At 38.0% G+C, this 24,553-nt stretch overlaps 1 protein-coding gene across 1 annotated transcript in view; it reads left to right on the top strand.

Annotated features, from left to right (window-relative positions):
- LOC140344199 (protein Niban 2-like) overlaps positions 1-24,553 on the top strand; it is a 74,162-nt gene that overhangs the window by 44,616 nt on the left and 4,993 nt on the right. The window contains exons 3-13 of the mRNA XM_072431192.1: positions 8,113-8,243; positions 9,160-9,288; positions 9,367-9,472; positions 10,636-10,800; positions 12,674-12,789; positions 16,192-16,296; positions 19,561-19,723; positions 20,799-20,986; positions 21,337-21,492; positions 21,923-22,039; positions 23,927-24,034. Of these exons, the coding sequence (XP_072287293.1) occupies positions 8,113-8,243; positions 9,160-9,288; positions 9,367-9,472; positions 10,636-10,800; positions 12,674-12,789; positions 16,192-16,296; positions 19,561-19,723; positions 20,799-20,986; positions 21,337-21,492; positions 21,923-22,039; positions 23,927-24,034 (1,484 nt within the window). The remainder of the gene's footprint in view (positions 1-8,112; positions 8,244-9,159; positions 9,289-9,366; positions 9,473-10,635; positions 10,801-12,673; positions 12,790-16,191; positions 16,297-19,560; positions 19,724-20,798; positions 20,987-21,336; positions 21,493-21,922; positions 22,040-23,926; positions 24,035-24,553) is intronic.

Below are 24,553 nucleotides of genomic sequence, written 5' to 3'. Positions count from 1 at the left end.
AGTTAGTGTACTTTTGTACATTTATTTTACAAATAACCCTGTGTGCCTGTTATAATTATGATCCTTTAATAGAAACTGTCCTGTGGCCATTTACTGTTAAAAATAAATGCATGCAATTTTTGTGTCAGATACAAAATTAGATTATCTAAATTACCCAGAAAAAGCAGAGATCTCCTCAGGCATGGGATGTCCATCCATGATTACCTTCCACACAATGTGCATGTGACTTGCACGTGTAACTATAGTACAAGCGCCATATCACTTTGTGTCTTATTTGAAGAATTAAATAGCTTTTAATGTTTCCGTAGCTAGCCGATATATTGTATGAATCAGTCTGGCTGTAAAGATTATTCTTCTTTGAATTACCCTAGTTATTTACAAACGTCTGACGTCAGAAGCATGATGGTGTTGTTTGACCCAAGGGTTTTCAAAGCTTGTTTTGCATGCATTTATAATCTGAACTATTTAACAAACCATGAACATTGGATGAATGTGCATGTCCTTGTTTATGAAGAAGAAATGATGCAAGCCATGGGTGGAAGTACCATGCTTCTAGAAGCAGAAGGGGCCCCTGAAATTTAGGAGACAATATACATATGATGTGAGCCAGGGAGACATTTGGTCCCGTGCTGCTGTCACTTTGACCTGTATCCAAAACAGGGGCCCTTTGTCAACTATATCCACCACTGGACTATGCTTGAACTAATCTTGAGGTTAATGGATGATAGACCTCCATTCTCTCTGGGTCCTCTGGATCCGCCAGGTTAGCACTCTGGCCTTTGTAGCGCTAGGTCCTAGGTTTGAATCCCAGCCAGGACACTATCTGCATGGAGTTTGCAGGTTCTCCCAAGGTCTGCGTGGGTTTCCTCCAGGTACTCCAGTTTCCTCCCACATCCCAAAAACATGCAGTTAGGGTAATTGTCTTCCCCCTAGACCTTAGACTATATTAATGACATATGACTATAGTAGGGACATTAGAGTGTGAGCTCCTTTGAGGGACAGTTAGTGACATGACTATGGACTTTGTACAGCGCTGCATAATATGATGGCGCTATATAAATACTGTGTAATAATAATAATAATAATAATAAAATGATAGCATTTGACCAGGAAAATGTATTCCAATTTCTGGACAGGAAACACTGGGAGCATCTACGGATATAGGATCATTGCTTGCTATAACCAAATATGTCAAGGAGCATGCCCTTCACTAGGGCTCTCCCCAAAATTTACATAAAAATTCAATTCAAATTTTTTAGCACTCCATTTATTAAGAATGATTTTTCCTTCTGCCATTAGGCCAATTCTGTCTCTGGTGTTTCACTCTCAATAGGCAAGGTTGGTACCGTACTATAAGTTTTCAAGCTGTCCCTTTGTATGCATATCCATAGACAGGGTGACGGTAACCCTCCCCTGCCTTTTTTATTGCTTACAAAATTCCTAATATTGCAGGGGTGAGCAAGGAAAATAACCAATCCAGTCATACAATGATCAGGTTTACTCAGACTGCATGACCTTGGCACTAACTCAGTAAGAGGAAGAACCTATAGAAATAATGCTATTTATGACTTTAGAAAAAAGATTGTGATTTACCTGGAAGAGAGGTCCATTTTAGGTTCTATAGGTTGTCATATATAAAGCATTTTCAGGCCTATTGCGTCTCTCGCTTAAACGGCAACATATGTGGATATGTCACTATTTTTTAGAACCCAGGCATAGATTCCTGGGGTGTGGCACTGTAAAAAGCTGAATGTGTCACACAGATGTAAGTGCTGACTCTTCTAGATCTTGAAGATGGTGTAATCCATGCAAACTTAAAATTAACCATGTATACTATTGGCTTGTAAGCAAATCTAATTTTTACATCTGCAAAAAGCAAAAATCCAGTTTTACATTGTTGGTAATAAAACCAAAAGGAGATATGAAAGTCTCCACCAAATCTGGCTCATCAAATGTATTCTTTACATGAATGCAAGCAGTGTAAGTACATGAATTTTACTGTACAGCCTCTTGAAGTCCCTACACAGCAGAGCTAGCACTAAGGTTACGTACACACATGCAATAATTGTCCAATGACTGCACACTGCATGAACAAGCGCTGTACATACAGCACCTATGGAGAGGGAAAGGGGAGAACGGCGGAGCGGCACCCCACTGTGCACTCTTTCCTTCACTTGCATTACAGTCGTTTGTAGTCAATCGTCCATGGATCCGCCAGGACAATCGCTCGGATGACGAGCACTGTACACACGCCAGATTCTGGTTCGATGTCAGCCCTGAGACGATTATCGAACGCGAACCTTTGCACATGTGTATGTAGCCTAGGACTAAAGCTACGTAAACACGTCCAATGGTTTGTGCCCGATATTCGGCTCAGGGATGATATTGGACGAGAATCTGGCGTGTGTACAGCACCTGTCGTCCAAACGACCGTCCTGGTGGATCCACAGACGATAGACAATGAACGATCCTAATGCAAGTGAAGGAAGGGGAAGAGTGTGCAGCGGAGTGCCGCTCCGTCACTCTTCCCCTCCCCTCTGCATAGAGCAGAACGGTGCTGTATGTACAGCACTCGTTCATGCATCGTGCAGTTTTTTCACAATCCTTTGCAACGACAATAATTGCACGTATGTACCCAGCTTTGAAGAGAAGCAGCACAGGAAGGTGCATGCTGAAAATTGAAGATGCGGCGTGATAGATGAGCTCATTATTGTGTCGTTTGACCTCCACTGTCTAGTCACAGGTGGAGTTGGCCTCATGTCAATATGTATACCAGTATCTGTAGATTGAAAACTGAGTAAATGTGAGTCATGGTTGGGTTATTTGCACTGTGAGTCATGGTACATTAAAGACTGTTCATTGATAAGTAATAAACTTATCAGAGACATAGGGTGGTGGATGGCATTTATACATGAACAGTCATAGAACTATGTATTTTTAATAATCCTGAGACTGTATCTTTAGCACAATGACGCACAGAGCAAAATTACATAGTGCGATCTAGTACTTCATTATCGATGGCTACAAAATATAAAACATATTTTACAGCTTGGTAGTAAGGTAAAAGGGAAATTTAAAGGTTATTGAATAAAGCAACTGGAAGACATACCTAAACTGTGTGACCATATGGGCCCCAGCAGGGTGTAGATGCAGTAAAGAATGTTTGTGAAGTGGTGGAAAACTATGCAAAAGAATAAAATGAACTATCCACTGTGGTGTTTCTCAACCGGTATTCCTTGGAACCCTAGTGTTCTTTTAGTGGGTGATATTTTTGGCTATCTGTAAGGATGACGTTCTGCACACTTGCCAGCAATGTTAGATACATTCTTTCTACTGACCCCCACACTATTGTTCTGTGAGCTGTGGCTATTGTCAGGGGTTCCCCAAGACCTGAAAGTTTTTTTGAGGGTTCCCCTATGTTAAAAAGGTTAGCTCTACTCACTACAGAAGGGCCCTTTAGGTCCGGGAGCTAATCCTTAGCTGCAGCTTCAATTATCTACAGATTGTGCTAAGATTATAACATTCTAAATGCCAAGCTTACCATGGACATTGCTGGGGGTGTAGATATGATACAAATGTCTTCACAATCTTGAGTCATGAGTAAGGCTAGGTACACGTCAGATGATTCTCGTCTAATTATCGCTTCAGGGCTAGAATCGGACGAGAATCTGATGTGTGTACAGCGCTTATCTGACGTCATTCATGGATCTGTCCTGGCGGATCCATAAACGAGGAATAGTTGCGAATGGTTCATATCAACCTGTGGAAAAACAAATATATATATCTGTCAATGGCTGTATAACTGTGAATGCCATGCATTCATTACTTGGTATGTCTCAGACTGAAAGAGACATGGACATATTAATGTAGAGGTCCTGGGTAATTGCGTTGTTTATAGTTTACAAAGTCAAATCTACAATGAAACAAAAGAATAAAAATAAACGACATTCTGACTTTATTACATCAGCATTGTTTCCTCTTGAATAGCTAGGAATAGTTCCCAACTTTTCATCACTTAGGCCTTGCCCTTTTAGGGGTCTTTGCGTGGATTGTGTGTTTTGGAGCACAGAGGAAAGGCCTAGTTATCAATATTTACATGGAGTGGCACCAGTGGAATGTGAGTGTTTTCTGCCAGGAACTGTTTGACATTTAGCTGTGGAGGTTCTGGAAATAACACTACAGTGGTGGGAAAATCATTTAATGTGTATATATTTCTATTTGTCCCCTGCAATAAATGATTGTTTGCTGGCTCCCACAATGTCACTGGCTTATTTTCAAGAAAAGGAGAAATATGCCACAGCAGTGCTTTCTTCTGCTTTTCTCTAGATTTTCATCAGGGGTAGTAGCTTTATACAGAAATCTAGATGCCTCTTTCAGGGGTCATCGTTGGCTTAGTGATGGGAGATATAAACAGCTCATTTGCTAGGCTTTTTTTTTTTTAATGTGTGTGTTTTTAATACCAAGATTGTCCCCTTATTGGAGCTGCGATTCACATATTACTAATACATAAAACATGTCCTTTTCTCTCATTGCTGATAGATGGGAGGTATCTAACGCTATGTACACACGTGCAATAATTCTTGTCGAATGACTAACGACAGATCAACTATTATCACATTTATTTGAACAATCGTATAGTGCACGATTCTGTACAAGCTGTAATGATAGGATATTCAAATATAATCCACCAATAATGTACACAGACGATTCAGGAAGTGACGTGTATTGGAGGAAGTGATGTTCATGAAATAACGGTGTGTGTGTGTATATATATTTATATATATATATATATATATATATATATATATATATACACACATATATTTATTTATTTATAAAGAAATATATACACATACACAGTTATGATGCCTTTGTGTGTTGCAACGTTCGCGGTGCATGCATCCTTCGCAGCACAATCCACGATCACTGCATTGTAGATATCAAACTATTGTCGCCCAAACAGATATGCCAGGATGGTCGTTTGTTTCCAGCGACATTCATCGGTGTTGGCCGGTTAATAATTATCGACCGATCAGTCAATAATCGTTCGTTTTTTAACAACAATTATTTCATATCTGTATGTAGTTTAACACATCATGTGTTGTCAAACATTTTACTAGCGATAGTAATATCACCTATTACAATGCCAGGTTCAGAAGCACTAAGGCTTTGTCTACACGGATGATTTCCACAGCGTTTAACCTGAAGCTTTTGAAGCCCGTGTTTGAAATTCCCATGCATTCCAATGGGCTAATCTACACATTGCTTGCAACGTTTAAAAAAATTTTAACTGCTGGGTTAGTGCTGGAAAACGCCAAAAAATGCAGGTAAAAGCTTCCATTGATTTTTTGATGTTTTTAAGCACTTAAAACATAAGCGCGTTAAAAACTTGGGAAGACGCAAAAAATAAATCAGAAAACTGCGGCATAGGCTTTTTCCAGCATTTTAAAGGAAAGCTTAAAAATGCTAATAAAAATGCATAAAAACTCAAATAAATAAAATGAGAACGTTTACATGCGATTTTAAAAAATGTCCTTGTAGACCCAGCCTAAGATGCCTCGGTTTAGGAATATGCCTAAAAAGAGGCTTCAGATGTCCGACTGTTTACATTGTAATACTTTCATCCTGCAAAAAAAATTCACCTATTACCATTTGTATCCAAACTGGAAAAAATTATAAATCCAGATTTACAAGATCAAAAACCAGGTGAGCAAGTCTGAACCAAGAATAAACAAATTCATAAATCAGTCCTTCCCCTTGCTGATACTAGGTCCAATTCGGGTACTTGTTCCACATACACCATTTGCATTTGTCAGCAGCAGAGTTTAATTCTGCTTTATTGAATAACGATCTGCGTTATTTGGGTATTTTGCATTGGCCTAAACCTCAGCATTTAAAGTCCCGCATTTCAAATATTTGAATCTTTTTTAAAAGGTATTGCATAACTGCTTGGGTGTATATGACACATTGTGTGCAAAGTAATAAAATCCTGGAAGTCTTTCAGCTGTTCATGGGAAGCGATGAGTCACAAAGGTTTTAGTTAGTATTGTCTTTCTTTTCTGAAATCATCAGTGATGGCCAGCACTGTGTGGACAGGAAAAGGAACAGAACACCTGTAGTGAGTTCCAGTACGCGGATGATACCAGTCAGCAGTGCACATTGCATGGACCTGAGTCGCTTAGCTGCTCACAGGATTAGCGTGTTTCTGCATACATGAGACAAAAAATAATCCCCTGTGAGCTCTACTCACACATCATTACAGACTTCACATTCAGTGATTATTCAGTTTATTCTAGACTGTAATTACAGGCATATGAACACAAGTGTCAATAATGTTCCCTTCCTCAACTTCCAATAAGTCCATCAATTTGCAGCAATTTTTTTCCTACCATAAACTAGTTTATCATTTTTAATTTAGCTGCCCTGACTCACCCGTGTGTTATTTGGATAGAACCCACAGTGACAGCTTTATAATGTAAGGCCAAAAGCTATGGCACCCAGCAGAAACCACTGGAATTAGGGTCACACATATCCAAAGATGGACCCCAGTATGTCAGAGCCTGCAGTTTGCGTGCCTCTGTGATGTACCACCAATTAGCTACATAAAATTCTTTTGGCTGCACAGACACAGCATACAGACTGCTCCTATTCAGGACCCAGACACTACCACATTTTCTAAACTTAATATTGTTACACTTGAAACACATGAACATAAAATGATACCCTAATATTTGATGGATAAAATATACAGGAACGGGGACCTTCTGGCATAAACATGCATAAATAAGCACCACATGTGCTCTTTTATTTACCCTCCATACAACTACTGTCTGGCCATAGCACCTTGCAAAACCCTGTCTTCTTAGATACTGAACTATACTACATCAAAAACCGTCCAAACCATAAAATGTCCAAACCATACCCCTGAGGAAGCCAATCCAGGCGAAACGCATTGGGTCAAAACAGACAAACATGGTTACAATCATATGAAGTTTTATGTATAGTTTGGATATCCTAAATCCATGACAACATAATAGGCCTGGGATTCATCAATGCATTAACTTTAATTATGTATGAATAAGTTGTATGAATACAATAAGTATTACTTTAGCCATCAAACCCCTTCTGTTATCTTTCTTTCTTTACAAAAGTATATCCTAGCAATATCTAAGGGATGGCTACCAACGCAAAATCTTTTTTGAATTGTTTACATAAAAATGTGTTTACCACCCCATCTCATGTTTTGTTTTTTTAATGGAAGTATTCTTAATTCTAAAAAAACAGCTGTTTAGTTCAGTTGTCTTAGTGGGTTTGGTTTTGGGGTATTTGGCTCCCCCTCCCCAAAAAAATGCTATCCAGCCATGTTGATGACATACGACTATGGTAGACACATTAGATGGTGAGGGTAACTAACACGATTACGAGCTTATAACGTGTGGCAAAAGGTCAGTGCTATATAAATAGTAGGTAATAATAATATATTATTATTATTACTATTATCCAGTATTTATAGCACCAGCATATTATGTAGCGCTGTACAAAGTCCATAGTCATGTCACTAACTGTCCCTCAAAGGGGCTCACAATCTAATGTCCTTACCATAGCCATAAGTCATTAATAAACACAGTCTAAGGTCAACTTTTGGGAGGAAGCCAATTATTCTAACTGCATGTTTTTGGGAATTATTAACCTTTTTTTGATTTATCACATAAGTGGGACCTCCAAAGCTTTAATAGTGGCAGTTTTTACTACTGCAAAAAACGCTACTTATGTTGTGATATGTTAGCCTAATTTTATGCAACATCCTACCATGAACCCCGACTACATAATAATTTTAGGCCTCCAGGGGTGGGAATTGTTCTTGACATCCAATGTTTACAGAAAGGTATTGAAGAATGCTGGGTGTCATTCAATACAAAAGTGGGGTGGCCACTAGCAGAGACATGAGGGATGGCTGTGGAGAAGATGAATGGTACTACCTAAACCATCTTCTGGCCAGGACAATGTTAATGTCTCTATCATGAATTCTTGAAATTATTTACATGATCTAACTTTTGGCCTCGCTTTGAAAAAGTGGGCTCGTTCTTAACCACCTATTTTTTTTTTTTGCAGAGCATACAAGGAAACTCTTAGGAGAGTTTGGGAAGATATATGAGGAGCAGTATGGAGTGGCGTTGTTCAATAGCGTACGCTATGAGATTGAAGGGAATGGAGGACCGCAGACACAGCTACTACATCGGAAGGTAGGAGATTGTTCACATCAGTCACACTGGATCACTCCGGGGGCCAGTAATTAGCAAGACAGAGTTTGTACATCCACACATTTGAAGCAGAACAAAGTTATTTATTCAGTATTTTAATTGTAACTAATATGTGTTCCTCCAATGGTAAATGAAGTTTATATTTTATCAAAAGTGAACATTTTATTCTGCAATTTGTCCCGTTTATTATAATGAATCTGTTTTCTGATACAGCTATACTTGCAAATGAAAAGTACAAAATAAACTAAAGCAATTTAAATATTTGTGAAATATAATATACATTTATAAAAAAGCTGAACTACAAAAGTAATTTAAAGGAGCTGAGAAAAAATGGGTTAAAATCTACAAAATCAACACTGGTAGAGCTGTTTTCCCAGTGTAATCTGTTGGACTGAGGATCAAATGATACAGAGAGGCTTCTGCTTCAGCTGCCCCCTAACACAGTGAGGTAGGGATCTCTTCTACATTTGCAGCCTAGAAATAGACATTAGAATTAATTTTCAAGAGAGGTTCACGTTCTATTCAGCCACATTTAATTGTGAGGCCTTGTATTAGCAAGGGCATGGATGTAAACCATTTTATCTGGGTTGGGGATGGTGGCATAAAACTAAGGTGACATGGGTTAAGAATGTCATGGTATACAATTTGAACATATCCTTTTTTTTCTTTATAAACGCCAAGTGACAATTGTTGTACCAAAAATTCATACATCATCACTAAAAAAGGAATGCTTTTAAAAAGATATTTGCAGCATTTAGAACTTTGGGTGGATAGGGGATGATGAAAATGATGTTCTGTAAATGTGTTGGAAGGTCTGTAGGGGGCAATAAAGAAAAACAAGAACCAAAGAATTAAAGACTAAATCATTATTTTCCTTTTTTTTTTTTTTCTCTCACAGACACCACTTAAGGACCGTGTGATTTTTTCTGGAAACCTGTTCCAATATATGGAGGATACTAAAAAATGGAGGAACCGCTTTTGCCTAGTTCCTCATCACTATAGCCCAGTGCTGTATGAGAACAAAATTGTAAGTGTCTTGCAAAGTCTTAACTTTGATTCCCCGAGTTGCTCTTAGAAAACACTCATTTGTGTTTTGTCTTTTTAGGCTTACGAGCGTGGCCTACAGCCACGCGCTGGTATCAACTGTGCTGGGTACAAAGTGTTAACCTCCCAAGAGCAGTATGCTGAATTGCTTAATAATATGATTCCAGGTACGTACACCATAACTGACTGTTGCTTAACTTACTTAACTCACCGCCAATGTGAACAAGACCCTAAAGCATACTTACATGGAGAGGTTATGATAACTGTCATTACTGACCAGGTTTCAAAATACACAGTTTGGTCAGTTTGTCAGGTGTTCTTTTCTTCTGCCTGTGATACCTTGACCCAAAATGGGAATGCAGCTCAGGTGTTCAGCTAAATGCCACACAAAATGGCCATATACATACTTGTTCCAGATTTGTGATTGACACTACTAAAAAACAAAAGATCAGCTTTACATCTAAGCAATTCTTTACAATGAATTCTGCAATATAAGTGTACATGTTTTAGTGTAGATCTTCTATAAAGTGAACCTGTGTGGCTAAAAATAAGAAAGCTACCACTGACTTATTTTTACAAATTTCAAATGCATCACAAATTTGGAATTGACATACAATAATTGATGTCGGAAAACTTGCTATGTATCCTTGTTCCAGGTTGGTGACTCATTAACATAGAACAAGTATAAAGGCCTGGAAGTATTATTACCACCCCCACCAAGCTTCCACCTTTTAAAAACAAGTTTTAAATGGCTCATTCCATATCTAAATGCTAATTGGTGTATATATTCTGATTTTGGGGGTTAGAGAGCAGTTATTTTAGTGCATAGTCACACAAAGTTGTTTTAGCCTTGCAGGAGCTCCAGTTAGCAAATTGGTTCACTAGCTTTCCATCATTGGATTACATTGATCAAGGGGTGAGATGTAAGATCAATTCTTGAGCGGTTCCTTAAACATACAATCACTGAAAATGTGGCCTGGCCTTAAATGAGCAGCCACCGAATGCTAATGTTTTATGCAGTGCAGACTTGTCTTTCAGTTTTGAAGGATAAAAAGTTGACTGTAGATTTTGACAGGTCTAACTGCTATTGGCCTCTTCAAAACATATAATTATCCCTCTTATTGCTGTTTAAATCACTTGGTGGATTGATCCGTGACTACAGAACTACTTAAATTTCCATAGAAAGTACTTTGAACTGTATGAGACATGAGCCCAGACTTTGACATTTCTATCTCCTAATGCAGGTTAAATTGGACCACACAAACAATCTAATTGTTAGGAGGGTATTTTGGGTCGAAATAACACTGTGTCTTTTATGTTCCTCCTCCAGGTGGCAAAGTGAAGACTAACAGCGCTCCCATGAAATGTGCCACTGAGTTCCCCATTATTCTCTGGCACCCGTTCTGCCGGCATTACCATTTCTGTGTGATGACTGAACGTGAGCAAGAGAGATGGAGCGCAGTCTTCCTGGACTGTGTTCGTCACTGCAACAATGGTATGCAAGGGACCATGGCGGCAGGGGAAGCTGGGGAAAATATTAGCATTATACTATAGCAATCATGGGCAAAAGAATAATTAAAATTAAATGTAAAAACTATGCAAAGTGTTTGGAGATTTACAGGAAAGCTTAGCACTAAACATGTAGTCTTCCTCAACACTAGAATTATCTGATATCTCTGGATTTGTAGCTATTCTCTTGAAAAGTATCAAAACACTGATATAGTTATATATTCTTTAAAGAATTTGCAAAGTGTATTTTTTATCTGGAGAAAAGTCAAACTCTTTGTTATGTTTAATTTTCTCCTTTTGGAAAGATTCACACCTTTACCTGTCATGGTGGCCATTGTCAAAGACTGAGAAACTTAGGAAAAGTCCTATATTGTCCTCCCCCCCCCCCCCCAAAAAAAAAAAACAATCTTTATATTTACACCTGCGTTTAAAAATATATATAGTATATTGGCCTTCTTTAGTCCTCTGTAAGACAGCGCACAGAGGGTTTGCCATCGCTAGGAGCTAGTGATAATGCTGACAGGAAGAGAGAATGGAGTGAGTAGAGGGATGTGCAGCAGTCTATTCAGAAAGCAGAGGCTATTATCTGGACATTCTGTTGAATGGTAGTCGAGGATCAGGCGGTGCTGTTTGGCAGAAGGTCCTGCCAAACTTAGGCTGCATACATGTGCAATAATTGTCTTTGGAAAGAATCTCTCACAATCCTTTTCAACTACAAATGACTGCACGATGCATGAACGAGTGCTGTACATAAAGCACCTTTCTGCCTTATGGAGAGGGGAAGGAAGAAGGAGTAGCACCCCGCTGTGCTCTCTCACAGTTTACTCCAGTATTCTGTATTTGTTCCATTTTACAGATCACAAATAAATCTAACTTCCCAAGAGATGGCATTTTGAAAAACGAGAAGGTTTAGTAAATCAGGACAGATCACTCATATATGTACAGTAGTTTTTGCTATCAGTGCAGCCTTGTCTGCATTGTTCTTGCATTCTTTGGCAAGTACACATGTGCAATAATTATTGTTGTAAATGATCTTTCACAATCCTTTCCAACGACAAAAGACTGCACAATGCATGAACAAGCACTATACATACAGCACCATTATTCTCTATAGAGAGAGGAGGGCGAGAATGATGGAGCAGCACCCCGCTGCGCTCTCTCCCCTTCACTTTTATTACCATCGTTCCTCATCTGTGGATCCGCCAGGATGGACGTATGGATGACGAGTGCTGTGCACACGCCAGGTTCTCATCTGATATCAGCCCTGAGTAAATTATCTGACAAGAACCATTGCACTTGTGTACGTAGCCTAAAGCTGCGTACGGGGGAAAAGTGCTAGGTCTTATTTTCGGGGTAGGTCTTATTTTCGGGGAAACACGGTACATGGCTGTGCAGAATGGCAGACTATGTGCAAATCATAAGAATAGCTGTACAGAATTAAAATGGCAGGTAAATAAATATTAATTCTACTAAAGCTAGCATTTAGCTGTTGCCTGCCCTCTATTAACCCTGTAAAAATTTGTTTATTATAAGAACACTAAACACACCCTGGATGACCTTCCCCCAGTGATGGCCCTGCCCATGAATTACACAGCATTCATAAATTAATATATTATATACATACTTAGCGTACAAATATTCAACACACTAACACTCAAACCTATCAATTTAAAAACACCTATTAACTACTTTATTAATGTAAACATGCCTCTGCATAGATTACTACTAGGAGGTTAAGGTTCCTACAAATGAAAAGTGGTCGCTGGGGGTTTAAGGGCATGATTTTGAGATTGGTAAATAATGAGTTGACGTGTTTGATCTCAGGTAAAAAGTGTGGTTTTGTTGTTTTTCCCTGCTAGGTATCCCAGAGGATTCTCGTGTGGAATCTGCCGCATTCACAGACTCTGTGAGATTTTTCAGGCAAGCACGAGACCAATATGGAACATGGGACATGCTTTGTGGTAATCAAGTACAGGTAAGTTTTTAGTGTTCCATTTAAAACTTTTATTGTAGTTACATCACTGGCTATATTTTTAAAAGGTTATAACGTCTGTTTATTTGTAAAGAAAATAACCTGATGCAAACTGAAAAGTACAATAATTGTCATGAAATACTAGTTAAATTTTGATTGGTTTGTCTTACTAACAAACAAACAAACCTATAGTGCTAAGCCAGGGGGTCTGGTGATTCACCTAATGTGTAAGGACACTGGTAAATAATTCCTTTTTCTCTCATCTCAAAGTTGAACTATCATACCTTGTTTGTTTACAACCTTCTAAAAAAAACTTTTTTTTTGCTGTGCCTGCCCAGTAACTTTTCATAGACTTCTATGGGAAAGTCTTCTTCTCAGTGTCCTCAACCCATATATATTTTATAGTAAGCTACTACTCATGCTTGGCCAGTGCACCAAAGCTTTTCAGGCAACGAAATAGGCTAAAAGTTGCAGGATTAAAGAAAGCCATGCATATGGGCAGCGTAGAGTGGGAAAGGCAAAAAGCATAAATGGAGTTTGGGTAAAAGTATGCATATACTTCAATGTTAATAGGACTTACTATGAAAACGTATTGGATTGAGGATGGGCTACTGGCTGGACATAAGGAGGAAAAGTGGATTTTACACACTTTTTCCTTTTAATTTCCTTTTGAAGGATGTTCATCAAAGGATTGATTGTGGAACACTGGTCAACAAACATTTTTTTGCCAAACAGATGGAAGTCATTTTAGGTTATGTTTGATGCACAGATTTCAAATATGGTATTGGTTTTGCTAGATTGGCTTTAGTTTTTTAAATATTGACCTCAATAATAACTTCTTGAAAACTAATGAAACATGAAAAGTAAGCAAAATTAAACTAGATATGCCTACATATACAAAATTTAATTTTTGAAATACTTAATGTCCATATATTCTATATTCAGTATATTTACAGAACTAATCACAAAGAAGTCATTGAAAAACTTTGTATGATTTCCTTTTATGTTGATGATCAGGACAATCACGCTGAAGGCTCCAGCAGTAGTCTGCCATCATGTGTCTATCCCATCTGCCCTGATACCTTTCTTCCATCACCTTTATATCTTGATGGAGCCTCTCCCCTTGTTCCTCACTGAAATCACCAAGGTTTTCTGGAAATTTTTGCAAATGGCTATGGAGATAGTGTATCTTTTTGCTCAAAGTAGCACCCAAACTTTTAAAGTTTAAGAGCAAGTTTTGTACCAGTTCTTCATATTTTGTGCTTTATTGTTACCCAAGAATTTCTTGGCAACCATGACATGGCTGTACCAGGCAGAAGCTTCAGTATCAGTCATGTAACTTTGTGAAATTTGAATCATCTATCAGTTTCTGAATCTGGGGTCCATCAAAGATTCCTGCTTTTAATTTTTCAGTACTCAATTCAGGGAAGAATCTACAAATGTATTTGAAGTAATCACCGTCCTTGTTCACAGCTCTAACAAATTGCTTCATTATTGCCAACTTTATGTGGAGGGAGAATGATTTTTTCTTTGTCAACCATTGATCGTTAATGATGTTGGCTGCACCTTTTTTCATGTTTTCTCTTGGAGGCCATGTCACTTTTTTGCTTGATTATCCCACAAGCAGATGAAACATGGGTACTTTGTGTATCCACTTTGCTGTCTAAGTAGGAAGTTCACCATTTTCAAATCAACACATATGGACCATTGGTGTTCATGATAGCAAAGCTTTTGTAAGACCATTTGGATATTTTTATATTCTTCTTTAAGTTTTTTTGAGTGACCAATTGGAAGTGATGCATAGCAGTTGCCATTATGCAGTAAAACAGATTTCAAACTTGGAGTGTAACTGTCTATGAAAAGCTGCCAGTCTTCTGCTCGGTATTCTGGTACTCCCATATGGGCTAGTAGTCCAGGGATGTTACAACAGTACACAAAGTCTCCATCTTCACTGAAATATGGTAGGAGTGTCACCTCTATTGTCCTATAAACCGTTATTTTAACTTCCGGTCTCAGACAGTTCTTTTCTTTTGGCTTGGATGCTAACAGTTCCGATGCTTGTTTTGACAGAATTAGGTCACGTATTAAATTGTTAAGCTCTTCTTGAGAGAACTGCTGGTTTGATGAAACACTTCCTTCATATTCACTTCCACTGCTAACTCCTGGATTACACTGCCTGTATATCCTCCATGTCAGATACAGGAATATCATGGAGTGTACTGAACACTGCTATGGGAACATTAGCACCATGCGGCACAGGTCGTCTTGCTGATTCCAAATCAGGGTACTCCCACTTGTTTTTCTTGTAATGATTGAAACCTTTTACATTCACTGCACAGAAATAACAACCATTATGATGATTTTTGGGCTCTCTCTATACAATAGGTTCACCAAATTTCAAACGTTTCAATTTTCTATTTTTCCACTCTCTTAGCACTCTACACAAGTTTTGCATACCATATGGGAGCCCAATACTTATCTTGGTCCCCTAGTTTATTACCAAAATATGCAAGATATGCTTGTTTCACCAATTCTGTAATATTTCTTCTATGTTTTTGCTGAGAATATTCACCACAAATGTAGCAAAATAAATTTAAACAACTTCTTCTTGAAAAACTAATATTTCTGTAAAAAAAAGGAAATGTATGAATAAAAAGAAGGCAAATGAAAGTTTCATGAAAATAATGCTACATTTAATATATAAAATGAAAAACATGGCTGTATGTAAAGATTGATAATATTATGCTGTGTTAACATTTGTTGTTGGAAAAATCATCTATTCCAATTCCTGTATCACAAGAACTAGAGCCAATTCAGTGAAACTGATGTCATTTCTAGATTCAGCAGACCTAAAATACACTAAATTTATAGAAAAATCCTTGGCATTTTTTTTTGTTGAGCTGTGTAATCAGCCATGTATACCTGTTTTCTTCGCTTATGAGCATTTTAAACAGCCAATAGCTCACATGGATTCCATATTTGAGGGGTATCTAAACCCCAAAAGTAACATTTTGCAGTGTGCTGGTACTTTTATGTGGAAGCTGCCTTTGTATTTTCAGTCTAAGAATTTTCAGGGAATACGGAATACCCATGTAATATGTTGGCACTATATAAATCCTGTTTATTAATATTAATAATTACTATTTTTATTTATATATATATTAGGTGAACCTTTAAGTAGTTATCCCATTTACCAAAGGGCATATTTATCAAGATGTGGATGTGACTTTTCAAAAAACACATACATCAGAAAAATTCCCTTGCAGGGAATGATTAGTGAATATCAGATTAACTGATTAACAAATACCCTGGCACAGGTCTTTCTCACTCTATCCAAAATAAATTTCCCACTTTTGGATGATCAACTGTACATGTACTAAACTGTTCCGCTATATATTTGAACAGGTTCTCACCAACCTGGTTATGGATGAAATCATTCCTGATCTGAAGAACACCATTGGTCCCAGAATCCGAGGAAAACCTCAGGAGCGTCAGAGGACCTGGCTGCTGGTGAGTGTTGGGGAGATCCCCTGGGGAGCACAGTGCATAAATTTGGTTCAGTGCACAGCCAAACCAAAAAGATTAAAAAGGTCTCTTATTTCAATGCAGTAGGAAATTGCTATAAACCATATTCACAAATGTTTACTTAAACTTTTCAGGAACCTATTAGACATGTGGAGATTCGACACCCCCTTTGTTCTGTTTCAACGTGTAACAGACTTCCTGTGTGAAAGTCAATGGACGGAAACAGCAGGCAAATTATCACAGACTCCTGTGACTGATGATAGCAGACAATGAACTAAACACAGCCACTTAAATTTCATACGGTTCAATATAAAACAAAATGCTGCCCTAAAGTCTGAAATTCAAGTACATGGATTACAGAAAGTTTCGCATATGTGCATGGCAACACCTAATGCACCAATTTTTGAAGTGGTGATCAGATAAATGATTGCAACTTTATTAACACTTAAATCCAACTCTCTCATAAGTATTGATTTAAAAACAGGCAATTAGATTTTGTAAGGTGGCTTTCAGTGTTTTGATTGGTGTATCCTATTTATACTAAATTGATGTAATTCAATTTACTCAAATAGAGTAACTGATTGCAATAATTGGAAGTGGTGTACATGACTCGTTCACAGGTACTACAGAGATCAGAAGTATTTAAAAGAAACACCAATGATCTCCATTATGACCTTGCCTAAGGTGCAGCACGGTGGCTCAGTGGTTAGCACTCTGGCCTTTGCAACGCTAGGTCCCAGATTCGAATCTCGGCCAGGACACTACCTGCATAGTTCTCCCTGTGTTTGTGTGTGTTTCCTCCGGGTACTCCAGTTTCCTCCCACATTCCAAAAACATGCAGTTAGGTTAATTGGCTTACCCCCAAAAATTGACCTTAGACTATAATAAAGACATATGACTATGGTAGGGACATTAGATTGTGAGCTCCTTTGAGGGACAACTAGTGACATGACTATGGATTTGTACAGGGCTGCCTAATATGTTGGGGCTTTATAAACACTGTGTAATAATTAAAACAATAATAAAATGGTAGAAATATTGGATTGTGAGCCCCTTAGAGGGACAGATATTGACATGACTAAGGACCTTCTAAAGTTTGTCGTTGCTATATAAATACTGTGTAATAATAATATTAAGGTGGGGGAACACTATATGGCAGTCTGTAAAGTAACAGTCATGCTGGTAACCGCTTTATAAAATTGATGGTAATAGTAAAATGCACAGTATTTAATTGTGATGATCATGTCAGCTGATCACTAGTTTTATATTTTAGGTGAACATGATCGTGGTGCTCTAACCCTTCACAACCTGAGTTTTGCTTTCCTATTTATAGCTACATTAGAATAATGACACACAACTGTTGTCCACACAACTATGTGATAAAACAAATGTTTCCATATAGCAAATGATTGTAGAAGTTATTGATTAGTTTTCATTTCTAATTTGCTTTTGAACAGTTTTGCAAAACCAAGATAAAAGCAATTAGATAAACTGCAATTATTCCAATAGTTTGCAATCCAGTTGCAAGGTATGCAGTCGCTTTAAATGTTTAAAGGTGGTGAGAAGAACTTAGGTTACCATACAGCAATAGTGGCAACCAGGGTCACCAAGGGACTCCAGTGCAAGACCAAATATTGCCCCATCCACCTTTTCCAATCAGCTACTGCTCAATAAAAAATAATGTATTAGTTGATTGAGAGCCACATAGAAGTTTGCAGTGTCCAAGTCAATGTGTCAGCATCTAGATGACCCACATTTAGTTTATTGACACCTAGGTCCAAGAGGACCCTTGTGCAGGTGCTCATTGTATGTCCACCTCTGCAATTTAAAGTAAACAAGTTAAAATCTGAAAGTAGTCCCTGAAAAAAAACTTGATAGGTGGCAATCTTGCTGCTTATCAAACTACAGAGAGCTGCAAATTTAAACATGTAAGAAGGCAAAATGTCTTTTTACCTATCTATCTCATGGAGTCTTCTAGGGATAGGCTAACTAATGTTATAACTGCAGTCGGCAGTGCATGGTTTTCAAGCATACCAAATGCTGACAAATGTTTTTTGAATCTGATTGTTATATATATATATATATATATATATATATATATATATATATATATAAATAAATATAAATATATGCAAAATATATCCTGCAAAATAGTAAACCAATGGGCATCTAAAACTATCATCTTTCATCCGATTTCCTGTGACTTTCCATGATATCTCTGTGTGTTCTACAAAAATGCAGCAGTTATCATATCTCTGCACAAGGCAGGGTGAGATAACGGAAAACTGCTTCAGGCTAGCGCTGTTCTGAAGACTTGCACTTAATTTGAATTAAATTTGTATATAGAAGAAAACCCAAGTCATATATGAAATGTGCTATGGAAACGATAGAACCAGTCAATAAGTGAAATCCCCTCTGGCTAATTTATGTACGTTGCAAGGATTGTAACAATCATTGTTGCAGCTTCTTACCTTTTTCTGTTCAGAAGAAAGAGCCGTTGTTTCACTATGTTTTTTGCAAAATGATTCCTGAATAGGAGTCTCAATTGAAGTCACCTGGTGCACTTTGTGATGTATTCTGATGAGGAAATTTGCAATGACTGCATCCCTTCAAAAGCAGTTAACTCTTTAAGGACATCTCACGAAAACTGAATTGCCCATTGCAGGATATGTCTAAAATGTAAACTTGTTTCGTAGTAAAAACATCAGAAAATTGGTGAGCCAATCACACAAGTACGATTTTACGTTTCTAGAGGCATTCCATACCCCAAATTTGTGTAGAACAACCTACAGGTTGCCATATTGCATTGATTCTTTTTAATTGTTTTTCGAAAATTACAACAGCCGTAGATTTAAATGGATAGGTTTATTAAAATTAAATTACAAAATGGCTTGTGCAGCAATTGAATATGCTATATCAGGGGTTCTCAAACTTCAGTCCTCGGTGACATTAGTCACCAACACAAATCAAAAGTTAATCTATCTACCAGTTCACCAAACCATCTCCAATTAATTGTATTTTGCAAGGATTTCCTGAGAACTTAAAACCATTTTTAGGGTTCTTCCGGGGGCAAACATATATAGAAAGGCCAGCCTAAATAATAAGAAAGATTCTGATAATAAGTTTTATACTTTTGTAAATAAACCATAAACATTACATCCATAAAAATATTATTATAGGTTTCGTTTTTTTCATCAGCTTGTACATTTATCTTTACAAGCACATAAGATGTTCTTGTCTTTCCTCCAGATTTCAGACACTGTGTATCGGATGGTGTATGAGCAGACCCGTATCTTCTATGAAGGCCTTGAAAAATGTTGCAGCGACAAAAGAGCAGAGATGGAAAGTCAGATCAGAACGGATATGGATCAGATCATTGCCTGTAAGGAGCACGTGTCCAACAAAATCCGAGGTAAAGTAAAATAATAATAATACTGAATAATAGTTTTCAATGTGCAACCAACAGAGAAGCTGTAAGTTACAGGACCGTGGGCCCTGCATATGCACACACAAAAACTACATTTCCACTTTTTAAGCACTATACCTCTCTGTTTAAACACTATGAAGAATGTTGCACATCACTGAAAATTCTGTTTTTCTTTTGGTAATATTGAGTTTAGCCACTCACTCTGCTAAATCACACAAATCTATAACAAGGAGGGGTTGTTGCAATAATTACATGGGCATTTTCTATTTTGTAATTATATGTTGCGCCTTCTGCACAGTGGTTGCCAACCTTTTTGAACCTAGGGACCTATAAACAACTAAACCCCGGACCAAGCATGCACGGGAGCCATTTGTCACTCAAAGGGGAAGAAACTTCCCCCAGCGTGATGTCATAATGCCAAATCAAGCCCACTCCCCCATCGCGGGTCTGAGCCTGTGATGGGAAAGTGGTGGGTTGTGCTCCGGCCAGAGCCTCCCTCCCAGCGGGGTCCATCTCCTGACTCTGCTGGGGGTGAACCGGCCCGAGCCGCGGACCACTAACATTTTCTGGCAAATTTTTTTGTGGAATGCCGGTTGGTGACCTTTGCCCTAAGATATATAGACAAATGTGTACAGATTTCCATACATTGTATTGAACCGTGCTTCTCTGTATCTTAGAAGCCCTATATTGTTTTTTGTGACACATGGGGGCATTTCTAAGCAATTTAAAAAAAGCAAAATTAGGTTTCCAGGAGGCTCAACGTTGAGGAATGAAAAGTCATACCAAATGGCACCTGGCAGTTTGCAATGTGTAGGTAATATTATTTAAACCTGGCACATGAGGTATAATGGATGTACTTTAACTTCTTTTCTAAATTATGTTCCTGTGCTGTTTACTTAGTAAATATTATGCAGAGAAGTCATCTTTCAAGCTCATTCGGTATAGCATTGCAGGGAGCATTAACTCTTTGTGACCAGCAAGTCATTGTCATAGGATATTGGTATTAGTACAGTTTATTTTGAATATGCCTCAGAATAATATTATATTCTTCATCTCCCAGCTGCTGTGTTGCCAAAAGCAGAGTTGTGCGTGAGGAACCATGTCCAGTCCCACATCCCATCTATACTGGAGGCACTAATGGGTCCAACCAGCCAAGGCTTCTCTGAGGTTCGGGAACTAATCTTCACAGAGGCCACTGACATGAACAAGAACTTGGTGAATGAGGGAGGACGGGACAAATTAGGAGAGGTAAGTGTGAACAGGATAACTGGCACTTCCAAATAATCAATAAATATCCCTCAGCAGATTGGCCTAGGCTATGTTTTTAGATGCCAACCTTTTGACAGGTAGTAGCATAGCATTTAGCCATATCTATAAGTTTTTTAAAGTTATTGTAGATATATACAAGCAACGCAAGGTATGTACATTGCATGTCTGCAGCAGCAACCTCTATAGTGTTGTACGGAGATTCTTTTTCAATAAGATTCTTTGTTTTCTATCAAAAGAACATCTAAGGAGTCAAAGCTATTCACAACATTTTTATTATATATAGGGCCTAACAACTGATTCAATATAACAGAATACAATTCTTTCCCTAGCACATGGAGAAGATCTCACAGCTGGCTTATCATCCAGTAAAAATGCAGCAATGCCATGGGAAAATGGATCATCTGAATCTTGAAGGACTGCAGCAAAGGTTTGACGTGGGAAGTGCATCCATATTCAAGCAGCGGGCACAGATCCTCATGAGGGAGGTGAGGAATGAAAATACTTTTTATGTTCAGCAACATAACTGTAATTTTTCAGTTTGCTTCTGGTTGTTTGATTCAGAAATATGGGATAATAGCGCCTCTTAGTGGCTCTTTTGTACATAACAAGCCATTATTGCTCTTGTGTAAAAGATGACATTTTAAAAGGGACTGATATGGTAGTTTTCTTCTCCTAGCTATTTTCTGTAATTGCTTGGTGATAGGTTTGCTCTTGAAATGACTAGCGTACATTTTTTGTATGCTGTTTTACCTGCTTAGTAAATTAAGTTCAGTCCACACAGTGGTCCATAAATGTGTATATAAACAAAAAATATAATGTATTGCAGTTTGCCAGTCCCTGGAAAGCCTGGGCTTTTATCAGTTTGATTGTGAATTGTCTTTTTTTTTTTTAATGGTACATTTTGTATCTTTGCAGCTCACAGACAATGCAGTGTACACATTTGAACAGTTGCTGCACCAGGAGCTAAACAAGTCAGAAGGCGACGAGCATCTGTGCAGAGACATCCAACGTATACTAGAACGCGTTCTCAAGGTGAGACAATACCTAAAGAAAGGCTGCACAGTGGATGGGGGTACAATGAGTCAATTTGTCTTTGTTGCTAATTTAAAAATGTAATAAGCACTACCAGCAAAGAAATCAGTTTATACTTACCTGTCCCACGTATTTCTTTTAGGGGATGAAGCCTGTTGTGATGGTAAAACCATTCCTCTTTCAAAATATTATCTTTGCATGACCAGCCCAGGGGTTAGGTACATGGATAATGTTTGCACCTGAGCTGACTTTTTTCCTATACCTAAATGCAACTCATAAGCACCTGAAAGCACATATTGTTACTATTATCATTAGTTGCAATATCTTTGGGATTACTAAAAAAAATGTAAAAAATTTGTTTGCTTTTTCTCACTCATTATGGGTTTATTTCATTGGAATCTAAGACCAAACAAGTGAAATGATAGTTATCAAAGTCAAACTATTTGATGCCAATAACTATAACAGTTAAAGAAAATACACAATTAAGGTCATTCTTACCTAAAAGAGCATCTGAGAAATCTACAGTTAGGTCCATAAGACAGAGACATCTTTTTTCTATATTTGGTTCTGTACATTACCACAATTATTTAAAATGAAACAACTCAGATGTAATTGAACTGCAGACTTTCAGCTTTAATTCAGTGGGTTGAACAAAAAGATTGCATAAAAATGTGAGGTACTAAAGCCTTTTTTGCACAATCACTTCTTTTCTGGGGCTTGACAGTTCACTCAAAGGCTATTTCATGGGCAATTCCTTTGTTATGTCATTATCAATTAAGCAGATGTTCCACCATCACTCGAAAAGGCATGAGGACATTTCAACCAATCTTGCTACACATATGACTCATGTGAGTGCACCTGTCATCTTTGTACAGCGCTGTGCTATATGTCAGAGCTATATTTGGATGAAACGCATTGACATATTTCATTCAAACTTGCTAGACATATGACTGACTCTATAGGTCAGAGAGAGAGAGGTGTGTGTGTGTGTGTGTGTGTGAGAGTGTGATTCACAGTGTGCATTTTGCTTAACACCATAGCTTTATTTAAATCCTTTTCCTGTATAATATTAGATTGCAATAAATAAATACCCCGGGCAACGCCGGGTAATCAGCTAGTAAACAAATAAAATAAAACAATGGGATGAGAATTGGTATTTGCGGAGTGGGGTGACTGTTGTAATGATGGAAACAATACTGAAGCGTACGTCTCGACAATGGTTGCCGCATACAACTTAAAGAGAAGCTAAAAAAAAAACTGCCAAAAAAAAAAAAAAAAACATTTACCTTCAATCCCGCAGGGCACTCCGATCCATCCGGGGGTGTCTTGCCTCAGGTCCTGCTTTGTCCCAGGGCCAGTGTTCCGGGCGCTGCCATTTTCGTCTCTTCTTCCTACGTCACCCAACCCAGGTGAAAGATCAGGTGACGTACGTAGGTTGTAAAAAAAATTGTCCATCTCACTGCGCATGCCTGAGATCAGCATTTTTTTTCCCTTTTTAGGAATAGGCTACTTTTGCGCATGCCCGAGATGCTCGGGTATACGCAGAATGAGCATCCAAGAGGGTTGTCTACCCTTTTATGTAAAGTGAAATTTCTGAGTTTAGGTACGCTTTAAGACTACACTGACCTAACACTTAACCTCCATTGTCTTTAGTACAGTTTGTAAATTTAATGCAATATACACGTGAAAATTGTCATTCAGAATAAAAGAACCTATTTGAATATTTTTTTTGTTTTATTATTAATAAAACATAAAAATTGCAAATAATGTCCAAATTTTTCTTTGGACCACCAAAATTTTAACATCATACCATATTGCCACATATTATTAAAAAATGCATATGATAACTAATTCCTGCTAATATCCTAATTCTGCCATATCTTTCAGAAATATGACTATGATAGCAGCAGTGTCCGCAAGAAGTTTTTTCAAGAAGCATTACTACAGATTATCATCCCTTTCCTGCTGAAGAAGTTGGCTCCTACCTGCAAATCGGTAAGTGTTCATATCATATTACTTGCATGTTTAACTATGCTTTAATTGTTATAAATGCTGCAAGCTCATAAAAATACTTGGTGATCTGCCAGGAATCAAGTAAGTGTACTACCTCCTGTAGTAAGGTGACAATCCTTTCTTTGCTGCACTTAAAGTGAACTAAAAAAAAAAACTTGTGATTCAGCCAGGTGTTTATGGACAGGCAGCATCCCTTCTGCAAAAACTGTTCTTACCTGTCTTATCGCTGTTAAATTTCACAGAATTGTATTAGCAGGTTTCCCCATTAATCCCTACTACCTACCCTTGCATGTGTCAGGACCAAATGAATTCCTGCACACCTAGGCGGGAGTTACTTTATCCTGGCTCAGCAAATCAAGCTGGCCAAAGATCAGGATACAGAATGAAAGAAGGGAGAAGATGGCGGCTCTGACAGGTGAGTATCGATGGATTTAGTTCTACTTTAAATCCCAGACAGTGTTCTCAGCCTTGTTCACATCTGCTGGTCTATAGAACACTCCG

The sequence above is a fragment of the Pyxicephalus adspersus genome, chromosome Z, assembly GCF_032062135.1.
Source record: "Pyxicephalus adspersus chromosome Z, UCB_Pads_2.0, whole genome shotgun sequence".
NCBI lineage: Eukaryota > Metazoa > Chordata > Amphibia > Anura > Pyxicephalidae > Pyxicephalus > Pyxicephalus adspersus.
This window is presented reverse-complemented; position numbering and strand designations above follow the sequence as displayed.